Here is a 19,530-nt window from a genome sequence, read left to right on the forward strand (position 1 = left end):
TTGTTTTAGCTTAACAGATTTTTTTTTTTTTTAATGCTTTAGGAAATAAAACTTTCTGTCTTGCAAAGGGTAATACAAGATACTTGATATTACCCTAATGGCTGTTTGCTAATCTCAAAGCTATCAATAGTTAGCATAACATCAAAAAAAGTTTGGGTGGGAAAATTTTCCTGCAAAACTTCCTGCACAGATACAGTGATTCTTGGGGGAGAATGTTTTTCTTTTCAACCCATTAACATGAGACCTGGTATCACTTCCATGTCTGTTTGCTAATTACAAGTAGTTGGCATAGCAACTGCCGACAGCTTTCCCCCCCATAAAACAAGATAGCTTTCTGGTGGGAAAACGTTCCCTCGGATGTCTCTGCCAGTTACAAAAGTATCCACATTTGGAATGCTAACTGCTGACAGCTGTAAAGCGAAATATTTTGAGAGTAGGAAATTGTTCTTGCACAGGTAGTGATTATTAAAAGGAAGTAATAACATTACCTAGAATCAAATTATATAATCTAATCATTGATGAATCCAGGTGATCATGGAAGAAATGATAGTTTAATATTTGACAAATTTAGTTTTTGTATATATAGTTTTTTGTATATAAATATACACTTAAAATTATTGAAACCTATTCCGTTTCGTTGTGTACCAGCTATTCTGGAAATGAAGCTGTAACTGTAATAAAGGTGTTCAGTGTATAGGTGGATATAGAGTTAAACACCTGATTACTGACTTGTAAAATTGAGCAATGTGAACCTCTAACACTTGCCTTTTTTATCAGCTGTAGGAGCAGGCACTGACGATTTCTTTGCAGATAGAATAAAAGTTTCATTTCTTTCCTGAAAACTTTCTTCAAATAGGTGAACACAGGGTTTGAATAAAACACACCTGTTGTTTAAGGCGTTTTCAAGGAGATAATATTTATGCTGTGCACACTTATCTGGAGACCTAGTTCTTGTCTGTAGACATTGGACTTTCACTAAGGTCAGTGGCCGGTTCTCTCCTAATTGTACAGTGATTAGGTATAATGGTACCAAATAGTGAATAGACAAAGTAATTTGACAGTAAAGATAAAAAAAAACTAAACAAAACATGTTCACATAATACAGTTTAGGCTGGTTCTCAACTCACTGAACGCCCTGTCAGCTGGGATCCTGCACTAACATGACTCCTCATGTTCAAATCTATTAACATAAACCCGTGTTAAACTGGATCAGACTACTTTTGTTGTTTCATGTAGCATATCATTGACTCAATCTCTCAAAAATTCCAAAACATTTCTGGATTTGTCTGGAACCATTAGCTACTTATATTTTCAAAATGTAAAAATTTACCAATGTAGCCATTGTTTCAGTCTTAGGAGGCATTAGAGAATTTTTCATTAGAGAATTTGAATCAAAGGATACATTTCAAGGGAATTGAGGAGGGTCTAATTTACAACTTTTTCGTAGCTTTGTTTCAAGTAAAATCGGAGAGCTTGGATAACTCAAACATGATCCATGCTGCTTTAGTGGTCGAATGACAACTGCAGCTCTGCATAATTCTAGAAAATCTGCTCTCATCTCATCATCATGAAAAGCACAGGGTGTCAGTGGTGGACCTGCCAGTGCTGGTATGATATGGCAAATGGGTTTCAGGCTGCACAGTGCCGAGCAGCGAGGACAGGACGCGCTACAGGACGCTGAGTGATGAGGCCACCCTCATTAAAGTTGAAGCTCGCTAATGTGCCTGAGCCTCAAATGCTCATTTGTTGCTCATGTTATGCAAATCCAGCTCACTCTTTTGTGTTGAAGTTCAGGTCACCTGGCTCAGTTCAGCACCGGCTGCCTGGAGAAAAAGGAAATTAGCTGCTAACTCTGCTGTGGTATGTGACCTCACACAGTGGCAGCCAAGGCCAAGACTGGCACACACACAAACACGACTTTACAGAGAAGTGATTGTAAAGGTTTTCTTTATTTAAGACATATCATGCACTACAACCAATACAAACCTCCTGATATTCAGGGGAGTGTGATTATTACACAAAAAGGATTTCTTAATGATTTGGTGCTTTTATTCTATCAAACTACAATAACACTGATATATAGAGTTTTATTTATATGTATATGTTTGTAGAAAGAGATGAAAGCAATAAAATACAGATGTGCTCAAATGAAAAGGAACTACAGCTTACAGAAAAAAGAATCACAAAGTGTTGACACTACATATATAAAAATGTAAAAAAAAAAAAGTTTTCAAACAGCACAACAACAGTATACACTCTGATTTTCTGTTTTCCAATTAAGTTTGTATCGACTCACAGCTAAATATATTTACATTAGAAAATATAGCATTCATGACCATGTGGGATATTCCTGAATCAGCAGACCTGTTCTGAGAGCTGCTTTTGTTCCCGTGCGCAGACTGAATGTGAAGCAGGTGGAACATGAAAATAAAGCTCCTCCATCCTGTTTCACGGGCCCTACAAAATGGCCCTCTGTTCTCCCACACCTGGTGCGGTTAACTCGCCTTCCAACCCAAACACGTCTACCCTCCGCGGCTGGAATTGTGGTTAACCTTTTCATCTGCGAGCACCGGCCAGTGTGGCGAGTCTGGTTTCCATTAAGGCGTGTGAAATTTCGGAGGTTCAGAGGTGGAAAGGATACAGGTAAAAATGCAAGGTAAGCAGACAACATGTTATTCCACTTACAACTGAAGGGTTGACTCTACAGGGAACAAAATAGACCTTTGGGGCTTTCAATGCTACGCTCTTTATATAGATATTTCTGTATTATAGTGATTCTGTAAAGGTCTGGAAACATTCATTAAAAAATTAAACTTTTTAATTTGTTTAATCACTTCATGGCAAAAACGGCATGCAGAAGCGCCAAAAATCCCTAAATGGGGACGTTTTCAACCCCGGCTGAATAAAAGTTGAGGGTTTTAGTGCCATAAAGTGATTTCAGATAAGACCTGCTGACTCAGATCCCTGAGTAGCTTTTTGAGGAAACGTGGGAGCGCCTGAGGTAAACCGAGGCTGTTTTTCACAGGAACTCGGGTAGGTTATTTTTCCCTCATGACCATGTGGTAGTAGTGCTGGGTGTTGCAATATGTGCCGTAGTACCCTCCCGCCAAACAACGACATCTGAAGAGAGAACGCATTACTGTGCATGGTGCGGAGGGTTTTGGGTGAAGTCGGGACTTCAGATTTGTGCAAAATCATATTGAACTAATGCCTGATCACGCATTAGGTGTAAAGACAGAAGTCAATCACGTAAAGTGCCTGAGTTATAGACAATCACTGGAAAAAAATCACTCCAGAGAACTCAAAAGACTAAGATGTTCATATGAATCCATGCTAGAGCCGTTCAAGTTTTAAAAAACAAAAAACAAAACTTGTGGAGGTAAGGGTGGTATTCTGAGGGAAAAAAATGAAATAAAAGAAATGTAAAAAGAAATTTGGAAAGAAACTTGGATATATCTTCTTTTTATTAAAGTTGTAAATCTATACAACACTGTATATCTTAATATTCTGTAAGAGTTTTAATTTCTCATTAATTTTAGCTTAAAAACATTATAATCAGAATCATTACGACTTTTTCCAGATTTTAAATTTTTTCCAGATCATAAATTTACAACTTCTTTAAGAGAACTAAACTAAACACATTCGAGTCCAATTGTAATCTTCATAAATGTATGACTAAATTCTCAAAAAATATATTTTTCTAGTACACACAATAAATTTATTTTTATTTTAGAGAATATAAAGAATTTTTTCTTTAATGTCAAAATACTGGTTTTTTTTCTGATAAATTTGCAATTTTAAGAGTTTCTTCTCACAAATTTAAAATGTAAATTTTAGAGACTAAAGAGGTAGTTTTGTAATCTCAAAGAATACCTAAATTTCTTTGACTAATTTATTACTTAATCTCAGGAAATCTTGACTTTTCTTCTGCATTTGTGATTATGCAGAAGATTATTATGCAGTTGTAATTTTTTTCACATATTTATGACCTCTTTTTTTCTAGACAACTTTCTCAAAAATTGTATTTCCCATAAATTTACAACTTTTTTTTCTCTCTTTTCCTCGTAAGTGATGTCCGTTTTCTGGCACTTTTGTGTTTTTGTATATTCATATTTGTTTTAGTGTGATTTTACAGCTTTTTAGTCTTGGAGTTTCTTTCCACAAAAATTCACCACAATCCTAGAACGGCCCTAACACATCTTCATATAATTGTAAACTACCAGAAAAAAAAGATTAGATACAATCTACAAGTGGGTTCAGATACAGTAAGATTTTCACTGGATGGAAAATATTGTGTATATTTGGAATGCTTAGACAGCCAAAACTGGTTTCCCTCACTTCCTTTTAAGCCATGTATGGACTTTAACTTTGGTAACTGCGAGCTATTGATAAGGGTGCATAGGATGTTTGTGTTTCATATGGCACAACTGCAAGCACACAACACAATACTGATGATACAGTCATTACAAAAACCACCGCCTGCATTTCCTGAATAAACACAGCTAAATGCTCAACACCACACATTAAAGAGACAAGATCCCAGTTTTCTGTTTGGTTAAATAAAAAGTATCCACAACCTGCTCATCACACACACGTATATATATATGTAAGCCAGCACAGAAAGAAGTCTATGAGAGAACAGTGAGCGGATGCAGCGACAGCACCAACGAACCCAAACTGAGAGGCAACCCGAGTGGTGTCCTGACTGTCAGGATCTCAGCTTCCTCTATGAGATTTCTCTCTCATTCTGCCCTTTTTTTTGCTGAAGCACCTTTTAGACATCTTTACAGCTACATGCGGGCTGTTAGGTGGAGAGGATTTTACACTGCACTGTCCATGATTTCTCCAACAGCACCCAGAAGCGATGGACCCCTGTTGGACAGCGCATGCATGTGTTAAGGAGCGTGGATCCATAGGTGTATGGCTGAGGCGCTCATCTGACTCCCAGACTGAAAACGCTACAGAAACCCCTGCATTATCTAAACTTTCACTACTTTCTAACACTTTCTACTCCTCTGCTACTGCTAATGGTTAATGGCTACCGATAGCATGTTGTCTACGCTTTACGTTAGCACTCTGCCAGCTACAAGCTAAGATGTTAGTGAGATAAATAAGATGCAGGGCTAGTGTAAGGTTTGAGATGTATGTACCCAGGACAGAGTCTCTTTAATGGGATTAGACGGTGGTAGGAAGTGAAGGATTGTCAACTGCCTCCACCTTCTGCTCCGGCGAGCAGCAGAGGAAGAGGCGGTTGCCCAGGCTCCTGAAGGCAAACCGAAAGTACATCATATGGCCCATGGCCACAAAGGAGACAGAGATGATGACCAGAAGGCCAAAGGCCTCTGGGTTTGGGGCCAGAATCACCATGATGAAGTGCAGAAGGTCTAAGAGGTAATTCATGGAATTCTGGACGCCGTTGATCACACCTCGCTCTGACTCGATCACATTCTCCTGGATGAGCTGGGTCACTGTCAGGTCAAAAGACCACAGACCTGCAGGGCAGAGGCAAAGATCAACAGTCAGCTCTAATAATCTTTTTATATCCATAATAAAACCGCTTCAGTACTCAACAGTAGCTCTACTAGGAATAATGAGGCAATATTACTGGCATCAAAGGTTGCAGATACTGCAGAGGTCCTGTGGGACATTCTTACAAGTTATATAACAGTCCAACTTGTCAAGCTGCTTGAGTCACCTGTCTGGAAGTGATAATTTTGAAAATTTGCTATCTGGTCAGAGGAAATGAACATGCCAATAAAGCATGAGCAGCAGTTCCTGAACACTCCAATTTCCTAACGAATAAAATAAACACACCTAAGAAAATGGACATCAGCACTTTGGGGTGCGTGGACCTTTTTTATTACCAGTGTTATGACTATAATGTGCAGTGAGACCTTCCCTGGAGTCCACTTAATAACTGCTTCTGGCCCTACACTGATCATCTCCAGCAGGTGTTTTTATAGAAATTTTGTTTGGAAGACCTATCAAACAACAGTATGACCGACCCTGTTGTTGCACGACTTGAAATACAATAGTGTAGCATAAAAGTACAGTCGAAATAAGAGAGAGATGCAAGTCAAAACTAACAATGTTTTTTAAGCCTTTAAAATTCTCCAAACGTCCACTGACTCCTGATTTCAGACGTATTCTTCTCCATCTGGACTCGGCCACTAATAGCTGGCGTACTAATCCATTTTGGTAAATCTCTGCACCGCATCTAAAATACAGCAAGTATTCCCAGATTGGGAAAAAAAATAAACTACTTCACTCACCAACTCTAGCAGCAATTACGCCAGCAAACAGCAGACTAACAGACATGTAGGACTGCATAGGTGGCAGCTCTTGGGTTGGTGCGGCAGTAGTAGGCATAGTGATGTTTCCACCGGTCAGGCTGTGGACAGCTTCAGGCAGGGTCTTCTCTCCAATCAGATGGGTGTAGAGGTCCTGGAAGGGTGAGACGCTGAGGTCGAAGGGGCTTCCAGGAGCGAAGACTGAGATGACACACAGTATGAGGCAGGAGAGCTGGGCCATGCCGGAGATGAAGCCAGTGCGGATCAGGCCACACTTCTTGCGAACCCAAGTGAAGGCGACGGTGCCGCAGATGCCCGAGATGGCCGAGGCTCCCATCAGCAGACTGAGCACCGAGCCATTGAGGCCCTGTGTGTAGGCGTAGCCTGTGGTGATGCAGTCAAAGCCCAGCACCGTCATGTAAAGAAAGGCCAGTGAAAGGCCGGCGAAGAAGATGTTCTGGTTGTAGTAGGCCACCCAGCCGGCCTTGAAGGTGCGCACAGGTTCAGCCATCTGGTAGCAACAGCTGCGCTGTTTGGGAGAGTCAGACTTGGCAACAACGGAGGTTTCGTTCATAAGTGGCTGAGATGACTCCTCGGGACTCTGGCCATTCTCCAAATCTGTCAAAGGGCAGAATAATGGAGGTTCTCGATTACCAAATCTAAAACACAGTCAGTTTTATTCCCCAACGATACAAACAGATAATGCTGCACTTACCTTTTGTAGGGCTGAGCTGTTTGAGCTCCTGCTGCTGCTCCTTCTGTCCAGCTTTCACAGCCAGTGCGGGCGTCTTCTGGTAGACCTTCCACAGCAGTGCGTACTCCACACACATGGAGCACAGGTTCCAGCCAGAGATGAAGCCACAGCCAACGAAATGAGAGCCAAAGGCCATAATCTGGCCCACTAACATGGGAGCCAGGATGTTGGTCAGCTGGTCAATAATCCGCACTGTGGCATTCATATCTGTTTGACAAGGGAGTGGAAGTAGAAGCTAGTTAGTTTAACAGCTAATTTAACACATTGATATAAAAAAGCTGATTATGGTCTTAAAATTCGTGTTTACAGTAATATAAACTAAGAACTAGCACAAGCGGATTGATAAGGGTCAACCAGTTCAAAGTGTTGTGCACCATGTGACCAAATCTTTCTAGCAGCTTGTCACAATCAATGGAAAACTGCAGTGACATAAAAAAAAAGAAAAAGAAATGTGAGCGAGTCAGCATCCGGGGTTCAAAGTCCTCCCAGCTGAACATGTGACCTGATAACAGATCATATGAGGCCTACATCTGAAGATAAGCCACCAGTCGATAGCAAACACCTACCTGCCAACTTGCTGCTGTCCTGACCTGCTACAACAACCACCCAGTCTCTCTGGATGGTAATGGACATGGCCGTGCTGGCAAGGTTGGCAATGTTGGCGATGGTGATGACCAGGATGTAGCAAGTTGTCTGAAAATGATAAAAAAAAATGTAACAGTAGTTTTATATTTGGACTGACTTTGTGTGATAAAATGACAAATACTCCCATGAAACATGAAAAACTAAGAATCGGATAGATCTAACTCCCTCATGTCATCGAATTCCATTGTAGTCCAAAAACCTCAGTATTAAGCCACAAAGCTACACAGTTCAGTCCTTTTCGATGAACACATATTTGAGTTATGTTGATTTACACAATCTCCTCAAGACCAACAAACTCAGAGGAAAAAAGGAGACAATTTAGGTTCAACTGGAGCGGCTATCCTTGAACCGAACTGGTGGCCTATGTCACCAGCTATCAGTTACCTGTAAAACAATCTTGAGATCCCTTCCTAGGCAACTGAGCTGCCATTCACACCTCCACCACTGTGACCTTAATGACTCACAAACGTCCTCACACGTCTGGGCGTGTCTTGACAATTTCCAAGATCACAGCCCTATAAGAAGATAAACACCTGCAACTCCTCAGCCTTTCAGATGACATGAAACACCTAAAAGGAGTCCAGCTGCCTTCAACTAAAGCATGATTATTTTATATATTCTAAAATAATATATTATTATTTTAGATTATGATTTTTATTTAACGTTTAACATTTACAAGGTCATCCATAAACCCATCAAGAATTCAGGTTCGAGTTCAGGTTAACATCTTTTTTGGAACACCCAAAAAGAAAAGCCTGCAGTCCCAAGCTTGATGTGTACCTCGTGGCATGTTCTGGTTTATGAAAATCTGCCTATTTAGCATGTGGTTGAATCTAAATCCAATACGGGGTTTGGTTGGAGTGTCAGAGAAAGTACACATGAGTCCACTGTTGCTTTTTAGAGGATAGCTAGAGCCAGCTTTAGCACTGATTCTCCAACTCTTTGGATTTCCAATGAAAGAATTAACACCATTAACTTAATTTCTCGATCTGTTGGACAGCGCAGTCTTAAGCTTTATTTTACCTGTCAACCCTTTAAATCACTGAATTTCACCGATTTTTTTCTGGGCTATGGTCCCCTTTTCCATGTTTCCCATTTAAAATACTGGGACAAAATCTCCCATTAGAAGAGACATTTATGTTTCATCACTGATGGATCTGTATTGATCCATACTGATTTGACCTTTGACTTAAAAAGGAGTTGTTTCTAGGGTGGAGGAGGGGTCCAAAGTAGTCATTCCTGTTCCAGTACAGCTGCACAGTTTAGCCAAGGGAACAGATAAATATATTTTTAAAAAAGATTTAAAATGCATGTTTTTATTTATCTAGCTTGCCTAATTTTTGTGCCTTTGTGAAATTTTATCACAGGGTTATACTCTCCATTTTGCAGTCATTTATGGTCATGTTTGTTTCTGCTGTGACGGTTTAAGGGGGGAGGGGCAGTAGGAAATATGAGACGGGAGAACAAAAGATAGAGGCTAGAGCTGACTGAAGGGCAGAAAAAGCTTCCCAGCAAGTGTTCAATCATCTAAAAACATACTGAATAGACACCAACTGACCCCAAATGTCTAAGTCTGATGACAGGGAAGCTAGTCCTGACTAACCTGGGGGGGGGGGGCATCACCCGGACCCACTAAGCAGTCTACCAAGGGGAAACACCACCAGAGTAATTATTAAAGATACGATGAGGCTAAACATAAATTACGTAAGGTTGTGCACTCCGCTACAATCTGCAGTAAATGCCAAAACTTACAAAAACAAACACTAGAAAAATGTCAATGTTGGCTACACCACAGTGGATAATAGAGAGACGGCAGTGTGAGCTGAGTGTCAATTGAGAGTATGAAGCCCAACAAGCTCAGATGGAATCTGTCACAGTGATGAACATCTTCAGGAACTTGTCTTCAAAAAGTGGGTCATTTTAACTGGCTGCAAAGCATGGACCAGATCCCTCAACAGAAGGTGTCAAGGGTAAAGGGAACATGAGTTTCTCAACTTTTTCTAACTCTCAAAATCCGACCTGATTAGCTCTTTAAGAATGAAATCAAATGTCAACCGTTCCCACTACGTGTCAAATCAATAACTTCCTGTTGAAAAAAAAATCTATATCATTAGTTAAAATTAAAAATTTCAGCAGAAACTGCACATTTTTCTGAAGCAGACTCTGTTTGTGGGTCTGTGCATGCATTTTCACACAGCTGCTCTGGTCAGTATAGAAACAATAAAAAAACAGAAATGCTTCAGCAGGCCCAGCCACATTTCTCTCTGTGTCATGTGACTGGCCTTGAACAACCTGCTGACTGCACAGCGTTCAGCAAGACACTAAATCTCCTGTTTCACCAGTCTCTCACCGCCTCCACCAGCACTCCGACAACAGCCAGCCCTCTGAACTCTCTGACCGCTAGAGAAATAGCCCCATTTTCCCACAGATACTTCAAACACAAAAGAACAACGCTGGAGGGCTTCTGTGTTTCAACCCGACACCCAAACCCGTCTCCTGTGATGAACGGAAACTTGAACAGTTTGCAGTTCTGGATCTCTGGATCGCGGAGATCAAAATATTGACAGTGAGGGAGCTCCTGTTTAGTCACATAGCTCAACAAGTGTAAAAAAGAAATAACTGAAACACCTGGTCCCCAGTAGCTTTCCTGTTGTAGTATGTATGTACTCGTATGTTAAATCTACTGCAGGCTTGAGAATCTACTTGTTTTCTAACCCCCTTTACTCAAGATTCAAGATTCGTCTTGAAGTGAAATCAAACTTTAGAGAAAGTCATTGCTGACTTTCTCCTGGAAGTGTTTCACTTTTTAACTGTAATGCTTCACATCTGCATTCAGGGAGAAAAACTGAAGTCAAGTACAGATTTAGCTACAGAGAAGTTTATGTGGACATTCTTGGATCAATGCATTAATAAATAAATAAATCTGAGTAATCCTCCACATGACTCCTTCAGAATCAGCTAATTATTTCAATCTTAGTTTATTTAATTGATCCAAAGCAAATCTTTACCAGCACACTTTGAATGTTTTCAGAGTTGCTGAACCTGTATTCAAATTTTTGGATTTTTCCAATATTTTGAGCCCTCATACCTTCATAATCAAATGAGATATACATCTGAAATTTTCAGGGCTGAAAAACTCTGTTAAAACTAAAAATAAGTCAACTTCACAGCCACTCCAAGTGTCACAATCTAAGGAAAAAAATCTCATTTTTGTACAGTACTATGAAGGTGATTTACGTCTTAACGTGCCATGGTAACCTGCTCCAGAGCACGTTAAGTTTCAGATGAAAACCAACAGGTATGAAATTAACTCCTACTGACCAATCTTCAGAAAACAGCATCACCATTCCTAAAAGATTTCATTACGAGGAGAATAGGAGCATTTTAATGTCTTTGTGTTTCCCTGATAAATATAGATCTTTTGACGCAACTTTATTTCATTTTGTTTTTTTTATCTGTTGGCAATCAAAACTCTACAACAATTTTATTTTACTTTAATCGTTAACATTTGATCATAACCAGGACACCTCCACTTTAATTGCTGACATCATATCTAATGTGTAAACTACATTTGAATATTGATTTTGTATTTAATCTTTACTCTCAAACCCTTAAATAGTAAAGACTCCACAGCAGGGAAAAAAAACCCTCAGCCTCAGCCAGAAAATAATTAAGTGTAATTAAAATTTTTATTTTACTGCTCTGTACACTAAAGATCAGAATAATGGTTTTCTGCATTAACTGTTTCTTTTTAACAACAATGTTGCGTTTTGCTGTTATATTTAAAAAAAAAATGTTTTTTAGAGATTTGTGATCACCATTTGATCATAATGTGATAATGTCTCTGACTGGAGTAGGTGACACTCATAGGGATTGCTTTCTCTGGACGAGTCATATGATCATGTGAACGTGCAGGTCTGAGGTGATAACCAGCTTTGTATGATAAACTCTTTCGTAGTACAAGGTGCTGGATTTGCTATGAAACACGTAGCAGCTTATCACCAAAGCTTATCAGCTTTCGCTTCTTCAAGTTACATCCTGAAGAAGACAAAAGCTGCTACGTGATGGTGTAATTTACAAGTACTTCAGTTGTGTAAAATAAAGGCCTTAATTAATTTTTCAGACCTACCTTGTTCCCTTACATGAGCACCAATGGTTTAACGGACATGAGTAGTGCTACCTGATCCAGGTACAGTTTTTAACAGAACTTTAATGTGAATATCATTGGTACTTATAAAAGTTATGAGGGATTAGAAATTTGGGATAAAACTCATTTAACAGAGTGAAAACGGGCCCACTCCTGTGTACTCTGAGGGCCTAGAAAATATTCATAGTATGAATGTATGAATGTAAGGTTCCCAAGGTTCACTGAACTATGGGAACCTTTCTCGGATTTGACTGATTTTATTCAGAATAAACTTCATGTAAACTCAGTTCAAGTGCCATGTTTTGTCCAACTGCCTCAAGAGCGGCGTTATTTATTTTAAGGAGGAACTGATGACAATAGAAAGAGTTTTGCAAATATGAATACTGCTATGTCTTGAAATTTTAACTTGCTTTGGTGTTAACTGTTGGGTCTTTCCCTTGAAATCATGAGCAGAGAGAAAGAGGAAACTTAAATGAGGAATTATTGATTTCTTATTTATTATAAAAACAGAAGTTCAGTCTGTTAGAGAGAAATTTGTACTCATCAGCAGTCATGTGTACACCGGATTAGATTTGAAAGAAAAAAAGTTTAAATATCTAAATAATTGATTGGTGTACTACAAACTAATTATGTGTATTACTCATTTTCACTTTCACATTTTACTGTTTTTCCGCTGTTAACTGTGTTTGAATTATTTGATATATTGAAGTGAATAGGTGCTTTTAGTTTGCATTAGAATAAATTATCTGATAGGCCTCTTTCTTTTTAAATTTTCTATTAAATTTTTTTTTTACTATTTTTGATGCTTCAGTAAGTATCTGTGGGAGTCCACTTCAGGCTGTGTCCTGATAGTCGTTTGATAAGACAGGTTACACCCACAAATATTTTAGAAACAGGCTCTTTCTACTGCTTTAAAAAAACCCACTAAAGCATTAAATACTCAAGTGTAAATTCTACAGATTTTGTTCATCGATTTGCTTATAATAAGTTTATGATTTCAAGATGATTAACTTGAGTTCAAATGAACATTAAAAAATTCTAGTGGAGCTGTTGCAATCCTCTGTGGATAAGCTGTGCTCACTCCATAAATCACACTGACAGGGGAACTCGCATCAGTGAGTGAAAGTAGGAACGTTTCAACCTCAGCTTAAAGAAAGGAGGTAAAAATGCTTTCAGTGCAAATCCCCACCAAAACAGGTTGAAACAGGACAGGGGATCTTACCAGAATCCATCCATTGTAGAGCTCCGTGAGCTGGTCTTTGAACTGGAAAACAAGCATGAGGAGGACCCCGCACGCGATGACACAACTGTTCTGGACCAGCAGCGAAGTCTGGGCCACTGTGGAAAGACCACGACAGGCATTAGGGACAGAGATCTGATCAGACACAACACATTCATTATGGTGCAAAGAAGCTCATTTCATGTCTTTGCCAAATTCTTCTGTGTAATTATTTTCCAGTTTAACTGTTAAATGTCTGTGTTCAAGGGAATTCATGTTCACAGTCAAACACCTGGTTTTACATCCCAGGCTGCAGTAACTATTTACAGTTTTCTTTGTCCTTGGCTGACGGTGTTGACTCAGGGCAAGCTACAGGTCCTGGCCCTTATATGGGCCAAATGTCAGAGGTGTTGTGACATCTGACCAGCGAAAAGAACTGCCAGAAACCCAATTCAAGCCCACCAAACTGAGCCAAAAAGTGCCACACATAACCCAGATTAAACTTACCTTTAAGCCTGGGGTTTTTGTCCACCCAGTCCCCGATGATGGCTCCCAGCAGGAGCACCGAGCCAGCCACCACCAGCCCATACACGGCAGTGAGCAGCAGGCTGTTCCCGTACAGCTCCACCAGGAAAACTGCCACAGCGAAGTTCCACATCCGGTCACCCTGAGGAATTTAAATTCAGATATTCAGATATTTAAAGCTATTTGTAAATAGAGTACTGTGTGGCTAGCTGCAGGTGCAAAAATAAATGAGTTTGCACAGTTGTAATGACATATAAAACAGCAATAACAAAACTAATAACGCATTAGGTTTGATTTAACACTGGATGGCCACAAATAAATATAGTCATCAAGGTGAACATGCATACATTTACTGTGTGATGTCAGTTAGATGGACATGAGCATGGTTATAATACAATGCTGGTTATAAACAGTGTGTGCTCACCCATGTTGACAGAGCGTGGCCCATGTAGATGAGAAATTTGGCCGAGGTGAAGAAGTCTCGGGTGGATTCTGTGGAGAAAACATGTTACAGCTGGTGTTCGATACCCATCTGTGACACTCAGGCTCCTCTCCTGGGAAATATTCAGTAATTTCTCCTGCAACAGAAAAACAACTCACCCATGCACGTCTTTTTAGTTCCAGAGTTATCCATTTTAAAGCTCTTCAGATAGAAACAACCGGCTTGATATGTCTAATATATATTCTCTCTTTTCTGCTAGATCCCCTTTTGTAATGCAAAAGGAGGTCGACTCCGACTACCTCTGCACCTAACTGACACAATAACCGGAAAAAACAAAAGAAGACACGGCGTTTCTCCCTTTTTCTCCTCTCCAAACTTAGCTATCACTGTAGCTGAAGTTGGAAAGAAATGATTTTATAGCCCGAAAGGCCGGGTGGGTCGCAGGGACACGAAACCGGGAGACGAGCTCCTGTCAGCTGGGCTCCTGTGGACTGTCTGCTCGGCTCTGCTCTCCGCAGCTGCTGCTGCTCTGTTTACGACCCGCCTCGAATATACCCCGCGCGGTCACGTGACTGCCCTTTCTTTACCCCTGTGTCAAAAACAGACGCGGTCCTGCCTACTTAAAGAAAAAAAAAAGAAGAAAAAGAAAAAAATGCACTATAGGAGCAGAAAATGGTGTCATTGTTACCTTGTTACAGTTAAACCCTCCGGTTCCTCTCACAAAGGTGAGCTTCGGTTTTAAATGCTCCCCTCCTCCACTTGTTTACCTCCTAGCAACATGCATGATTATTTACTATTATTGTTATTCTTGTTATTCTTGTTATTATTATTATTATTATTATTATTATTATTATTATTATTATTATTATTATTATGATGATGATGATGATCATTATTATTGAAAAGAAATTCAAGTTTTATACAGACATTTAAGAAAAATAATAAAGATATAAATAAGGAAATTAAACTGTTGGGTAACTATAATGGACACGAAATTGAAATTATTAGCTAATAGCATGCATGACAGTTAAAATTGTTAGCTAAAAAATACATTAACAATGTTTTTATCTTAAATATTTTGAAAGACAATTAAAAAAATGTGAATAGTAATAAATGTGTTGAATATAAGGCTTTCCCTCCTTGCGGGGGTTCTGCAGGTTTCTTCCTGTTAAAAAGGAGTTTTTCCTTCCCACTGTCGCCAACTGTCTGACCATAGGGGGTCGTCTGATTGTTGGGGTTTCTGTCTAATATTGTAGGGTCTTTAGATTATAAAGCAGATTGAGGCCACTGTTGTTCTAAATTGGTGCTATATAAATTAAACTCAATTTAATTTATTGAAAATGGATTACAATGAATATAGAACTGCCTAGCAAGGAAGAGGAAGACCACAGAGGAGGTTCAAAGATGCAGGGGGGTTGTGTCACAGAGGAAGGTGCTAGGGATAGGTTAAGATGGAGGGAGATGATCCGCTGTGGTGACCCCTAAAGAGAACAGCCGAAAGAAAATCAGGAGAATATCAAGGCCTGTTGAAGTTTTAGATTGAAGTGACCACTAACCAATTATCTGACATTTTTGCTGTGACCATTTGCCAAAACTGGTTGCCAGGGAAAAATCTGTATTCCTCAACCAGTTTCTCTGTGGTTGCTTGAGGTTGCTGAAATTAGTCACAAAGAAGTGCAAATTGCTGCACCACAAAAATCTTTGCAATCGCTTTCTTCTCTAGCAGATTGCAGCAGTCGACCGTAATTTGCATGGAAGACACCGACTGCAAACACTCACCAAAGTCTCTCCAAACATCTATGAAACTGTGAAAAATGCAACAAAAGCACAAACAGAGAAAATCCGTCTTCAAAATAAAAGCACCACCTTTTGAAACATGTCTGGAACACAGAGGCACAACTTTTACTTTGAAGGTGAATGTTTTTTGCACTTTTAAAAGTTTTATTTCAATTTTACTATTAGTTGGAGGGTGTTGTAGACAGTTCTGCATCTTCCATTCAAAGTACAACGAACAGCAACAATCTGCAATCATAAGGATGTTTTTGGAGCAGCACCTTCTGTGTGACTGATAGTACCAACAACCACCAGCAACCACTTGCCAGCTTCTGATCTGATATGGTAGACAACCCCAAAGCATATTTTAATAGATATTAAAATACAGTTAAAATATAGTTGAAAGGATTAGAAATAAAACATACTGGAAAGTTCTGCATCAGCAAAGATGGTGGTGAAAGCGTAAAAGTCAACAAACTGTTTAAGCATGTGTTTTTTTTATATGACATATATGTCATTATAACAATTTTATGTTCTGGTGACCACAATAAAGTTAATTTAGATAACTGAATGAGTGGCAAGACTTGCTTCTACAACACAGATTTTATAAGTTGTTCACAGATCCAGAATCCAATGTGGAAGTCCCTTAAACATGATTTTCTGTTAATGGCCAGCAGAGGGCGACTCCTCTGGTTGTATAGTTCAGCAGTCCCACATGAAGTGGAACATGAAGTTCACTTTGTAAATTGTGTTTTTTATTGGAGTCTGAAAGAAGCATAAACCACAGTTTGCTTCAGCACGTGATTAACAATTCTCTGCACGCATGTAGCTTGTGACATCTGGTTTCAAAACGGGAACATAGTGAAGGTGAAAATGTTCACCCTGGACTTTGCTCAACATTATGATGTCACAATTTCTTTGGCCATCTTTGATATGCAGTCTATGGTATTTAAAGTTACATATTGTATATACAAGGCATTTAAATGCTTTAAAACACTTACATAAATTTTAACTGATGCATTAAAACACCATGACGCATGTGTGACCTACACATTTGTACCGTTTCCAAATATTATTAGTGCTTCATTGAAGTATAAGTATTCTTTTGTGAAAATATGTTAAAAGTTTTAGATCTAGTATGATTCTTTTGCATGCCATTCTTTCTTTTAAATTGAATCAGAGAAAAGCCAAAGACCAAGGGAGAGCAGAGTTATATCAAAGGTTAAAGATTAATGGAGCGTTTTCTGCCCACGTGATACCACATACAAAAGAAACTTTTGGTTATTGCGCTGACCTAGTGGAGCTGTTTACCTCCTGCTTGCTGCTGCAGGTGAGTTTGGAGGTAAAACTTGTGTACATAGTGCACATTCGGATGACTTGCATTCGTGCACTTTGTCAACAGAACAGTATTACAGCTGTAATTACAGCTTGCATGGATGAAGCCTCCTCGGGCCGCAATAAACACTCAGTGAACACCTGCATGTATGTCTCTTTTAACTGCACATTGTATGAACTCTGATCAGCTGAGTGAGACCCTCACTGAAACATCATGACTGCTCTCCAGTGACACAGTTTAGGTTTTTTGAGGTTTTTTTTTAGCACACTCCAGTGAATAATACCCACACATACAGCCCTGTATTGTGCTCGGTCCTGTGGGGGCAGGTTCTATGTGGCTTTCATATTATACCACAAAGATCAAGTGCTTTACTTTTGTTGGGTTTGATGCAAATTTAGAGCTGTTGTTTTTATCCATTTGCAACACAAAACTTTGCACAAACTCAACTAAACCTTCCAGTTTTACCACCTCAGCCCTGCGGTGTTACGAAAGCTTAAGCATGAAAACAAAAATGGACTCTGTGAAGCTCCTAATCTGTCTCAAGGTCAAAAACACCCACAAACACACTGAACGCAGTCCATCAAAATGACATGTGACAAAGCAGAGCCTCTTTGCTCTTTGTGGGAGGATCTCATTGCAGTTCTGTTGGTTACTTAAATCCTTGTTGCAAAATTACTCTAAAATCTGTCGACCGGTTGCATCACATTCTGGAGTGTAGAAAGAAAAACTGCAGCTTTGTGATGCATAAAAACAAATGCATCTCCAGAATTCTTTATAGGTGAGCATTCACGTCTAATTTGGCACTAAAGTATTGTTTACGATGTCCAAAATGCTTGTGATGTGTTTTAATGATCTTCATCTTCTTCCTTTCATAAATATTATTGCACTGGGTAAAGTAGTATAAGCAGGAGATGGTCACTCATTTCCTGCTTATTTATAGGCATGAGAAAAGTTTATTCAAGGTTGGATTTCCAAGAGAAATCAAAGAGCAGATGCCTGAGTTGGATCTGTCCAAAGGTTGCAAAACTGCTCCAAAGCACAATTCTACATTCAATGATACAGCTTAACCTGAGCAGAAATATAAAACCAGAAATCTACTGTACCAAGCTAAGATGTAATCTGGTTCATGACCTCTTTAAATCTAATATTTGAGTTGTCTGTGATGCAAACTGTTAATTCGTGGTTTTAAAAGTTGCTAACTAGAAGTGGATGGGTTTTTTTTTTAACTTTCTGCAAGCTGTGTAATTTGTTAATAATTTTATTATTTTATCCTTGTTAATACGAGCACCTTCCACTTAGAAGAAATGTGAATAAGATATTAATTTACCAGGTTATCGGTGTCCTGCTTAGGATTATATAAATACAATGCTCTCACTGGACTTTCCACCTTTTTGGAACACCCAATGGAAAAGTTAATAATAGATGAACGGTAGTACTAAAATAATAAACATCACAATTTCCAGTTCCTGAAAATGTGCTTACTTAGCATCTGATAAGAGGTTAAAGGTTTTATACATTTTTTGTATGCTTCATTAAAACTATTGACATTGATCTTCTTGTCATGATCCTGACAAGACACCTGACTTTCATTTGGATATTACTTAGACAAGCACTGTCCACCTAAAATTTGTTTCAGACTAACTCTGCACTTGTATGGAAATAGCACCGCTGCATGTCTGTGGTCTCCTCCCACAGGACAATGTGTCCGCCTGCACCTTAAAACAGCTCGAGGAACATAACAAAAACGTCGTACCTACCACCAGTGTCACCAGCAGCCACTCTGACGCCACACTTTAGTTTTGGACTCAGCATTCATGTTTGTATTTTTTCCTTCTCCATGTTTGTTTTCTTGAGTTGGAAGTCTATGGAGACCTAAGGTATCAGATAACACTAGTACAGTATTGCACAAAGCTGCTGCAGCTCAATGAACTTTAATTGTATAAAAATAAAGACTGAATATAGACAAGGGGGTGAAACGAACCCTTGCAAAGACAAGTCAAAGAGTGAGAGGGCTTTGATATTGATGCAATTAATAAACTGCAAACAGGCCATGATGGAGAGGTATATTTCAGTAACTCAGAGAAGATAAAGCAGTTGGCTACGGCTCCTTGTCTCAGCACATTCCTCAATCAAACTGGACACAGCTCTAACTTTGAGCCTTATCGAAATCTAGCTGGATGACTTTGAAAAATATTAACCTACTAAAAGCTTATTATGGAGGGTGAAACTAATCAGATAGACCAAAACTGTTTTTTGTAGCAGGTTGTAAACTTGTTTATTTCTGCTGTAGAGTTGGGAGTCTATGGGACTTGACTAATTTATGGAGGAAGTCTCAAGTGGCCACTAAAGGAACTACAGTTTTTGGCCCTAGAGCACCACCCTGCATTCCAGAAGACCCA

At 39.2% G+C, this 19,530-nt stretch overlaps 1 protein-coding gene across 1 annotated transcript; it reads right to left on the reverse strand.

Moving 5' to 3' along the window:
* Positions 1-1,930: 1,930 nt before the first annotated feature.
* slc40a1 (solute carrier family 40 member 1) lies at positions 1,931-14,557 on the reverse strand. The gene is made up of 8 exons (XM_004559234.4): positions 14,181-14,557; positions 14,005-14,072; positions 13,563-13,722; positions 13,059-13,174; positions 7,611-7,737; positions 7,006-7,251; positions 6,273-6,908; positions 1,931-5,492 (listed from the first exon to the last, which is right to left on the reverse strand). Exons 1-8 carry the CDS (start codon positions 14,212-14,214, stop codon positions 5,176-5,178), a joined length of 1,704 nt encoding a protein of 567 aa, XP_004559291.3. The 5' UTR covers positions 14,215-14,557; the 3' UTR covers positions 1,931-5,175.
* Positions 14,558-19,530: the final 4,973 nt, after the last annotated feature.

This window comes from Maylandia zebra, linkage group LG16 (genome assembly GCF_041146795.1).
Source record: "Maylandia zebra isolate NMK-2024a linkage group LG16, Mzebra_GT3a, whole genome shotgun sequence".
NCBI lineage: Eukaryota > Metazoa > Chordata > Actinopteri > Cichliformes > Cichlidae > Maylandia > Maylandia zebra.

What these genes read in the sequence shown, in the direction of transcription:
- slc40a1 (XM_004559234.4), bottom strand. Translation starts at nt 14,214, where the DNA reads ATGGATAACTCTGGAACTAAAAAGACGTGCATGG. An exon ending in CAAAAACCCCAGGCTTAAAG is followed by an intron (nt 13,175 to 13,562) that starts GTAAGTTTAATC and finishes GTCTTTCCACAG; the next exon opens with TGGCCCAGACTTCGCTGCTG. An exon ending in TCTACAATGGATGGATTCTG is followed by an intron (nt 7,738 to 13,058) that starts GTAAGATCCCCT and finishes TATCATTTTCAG; the next exon opens with ACAACTTGCTACATCCTGGT.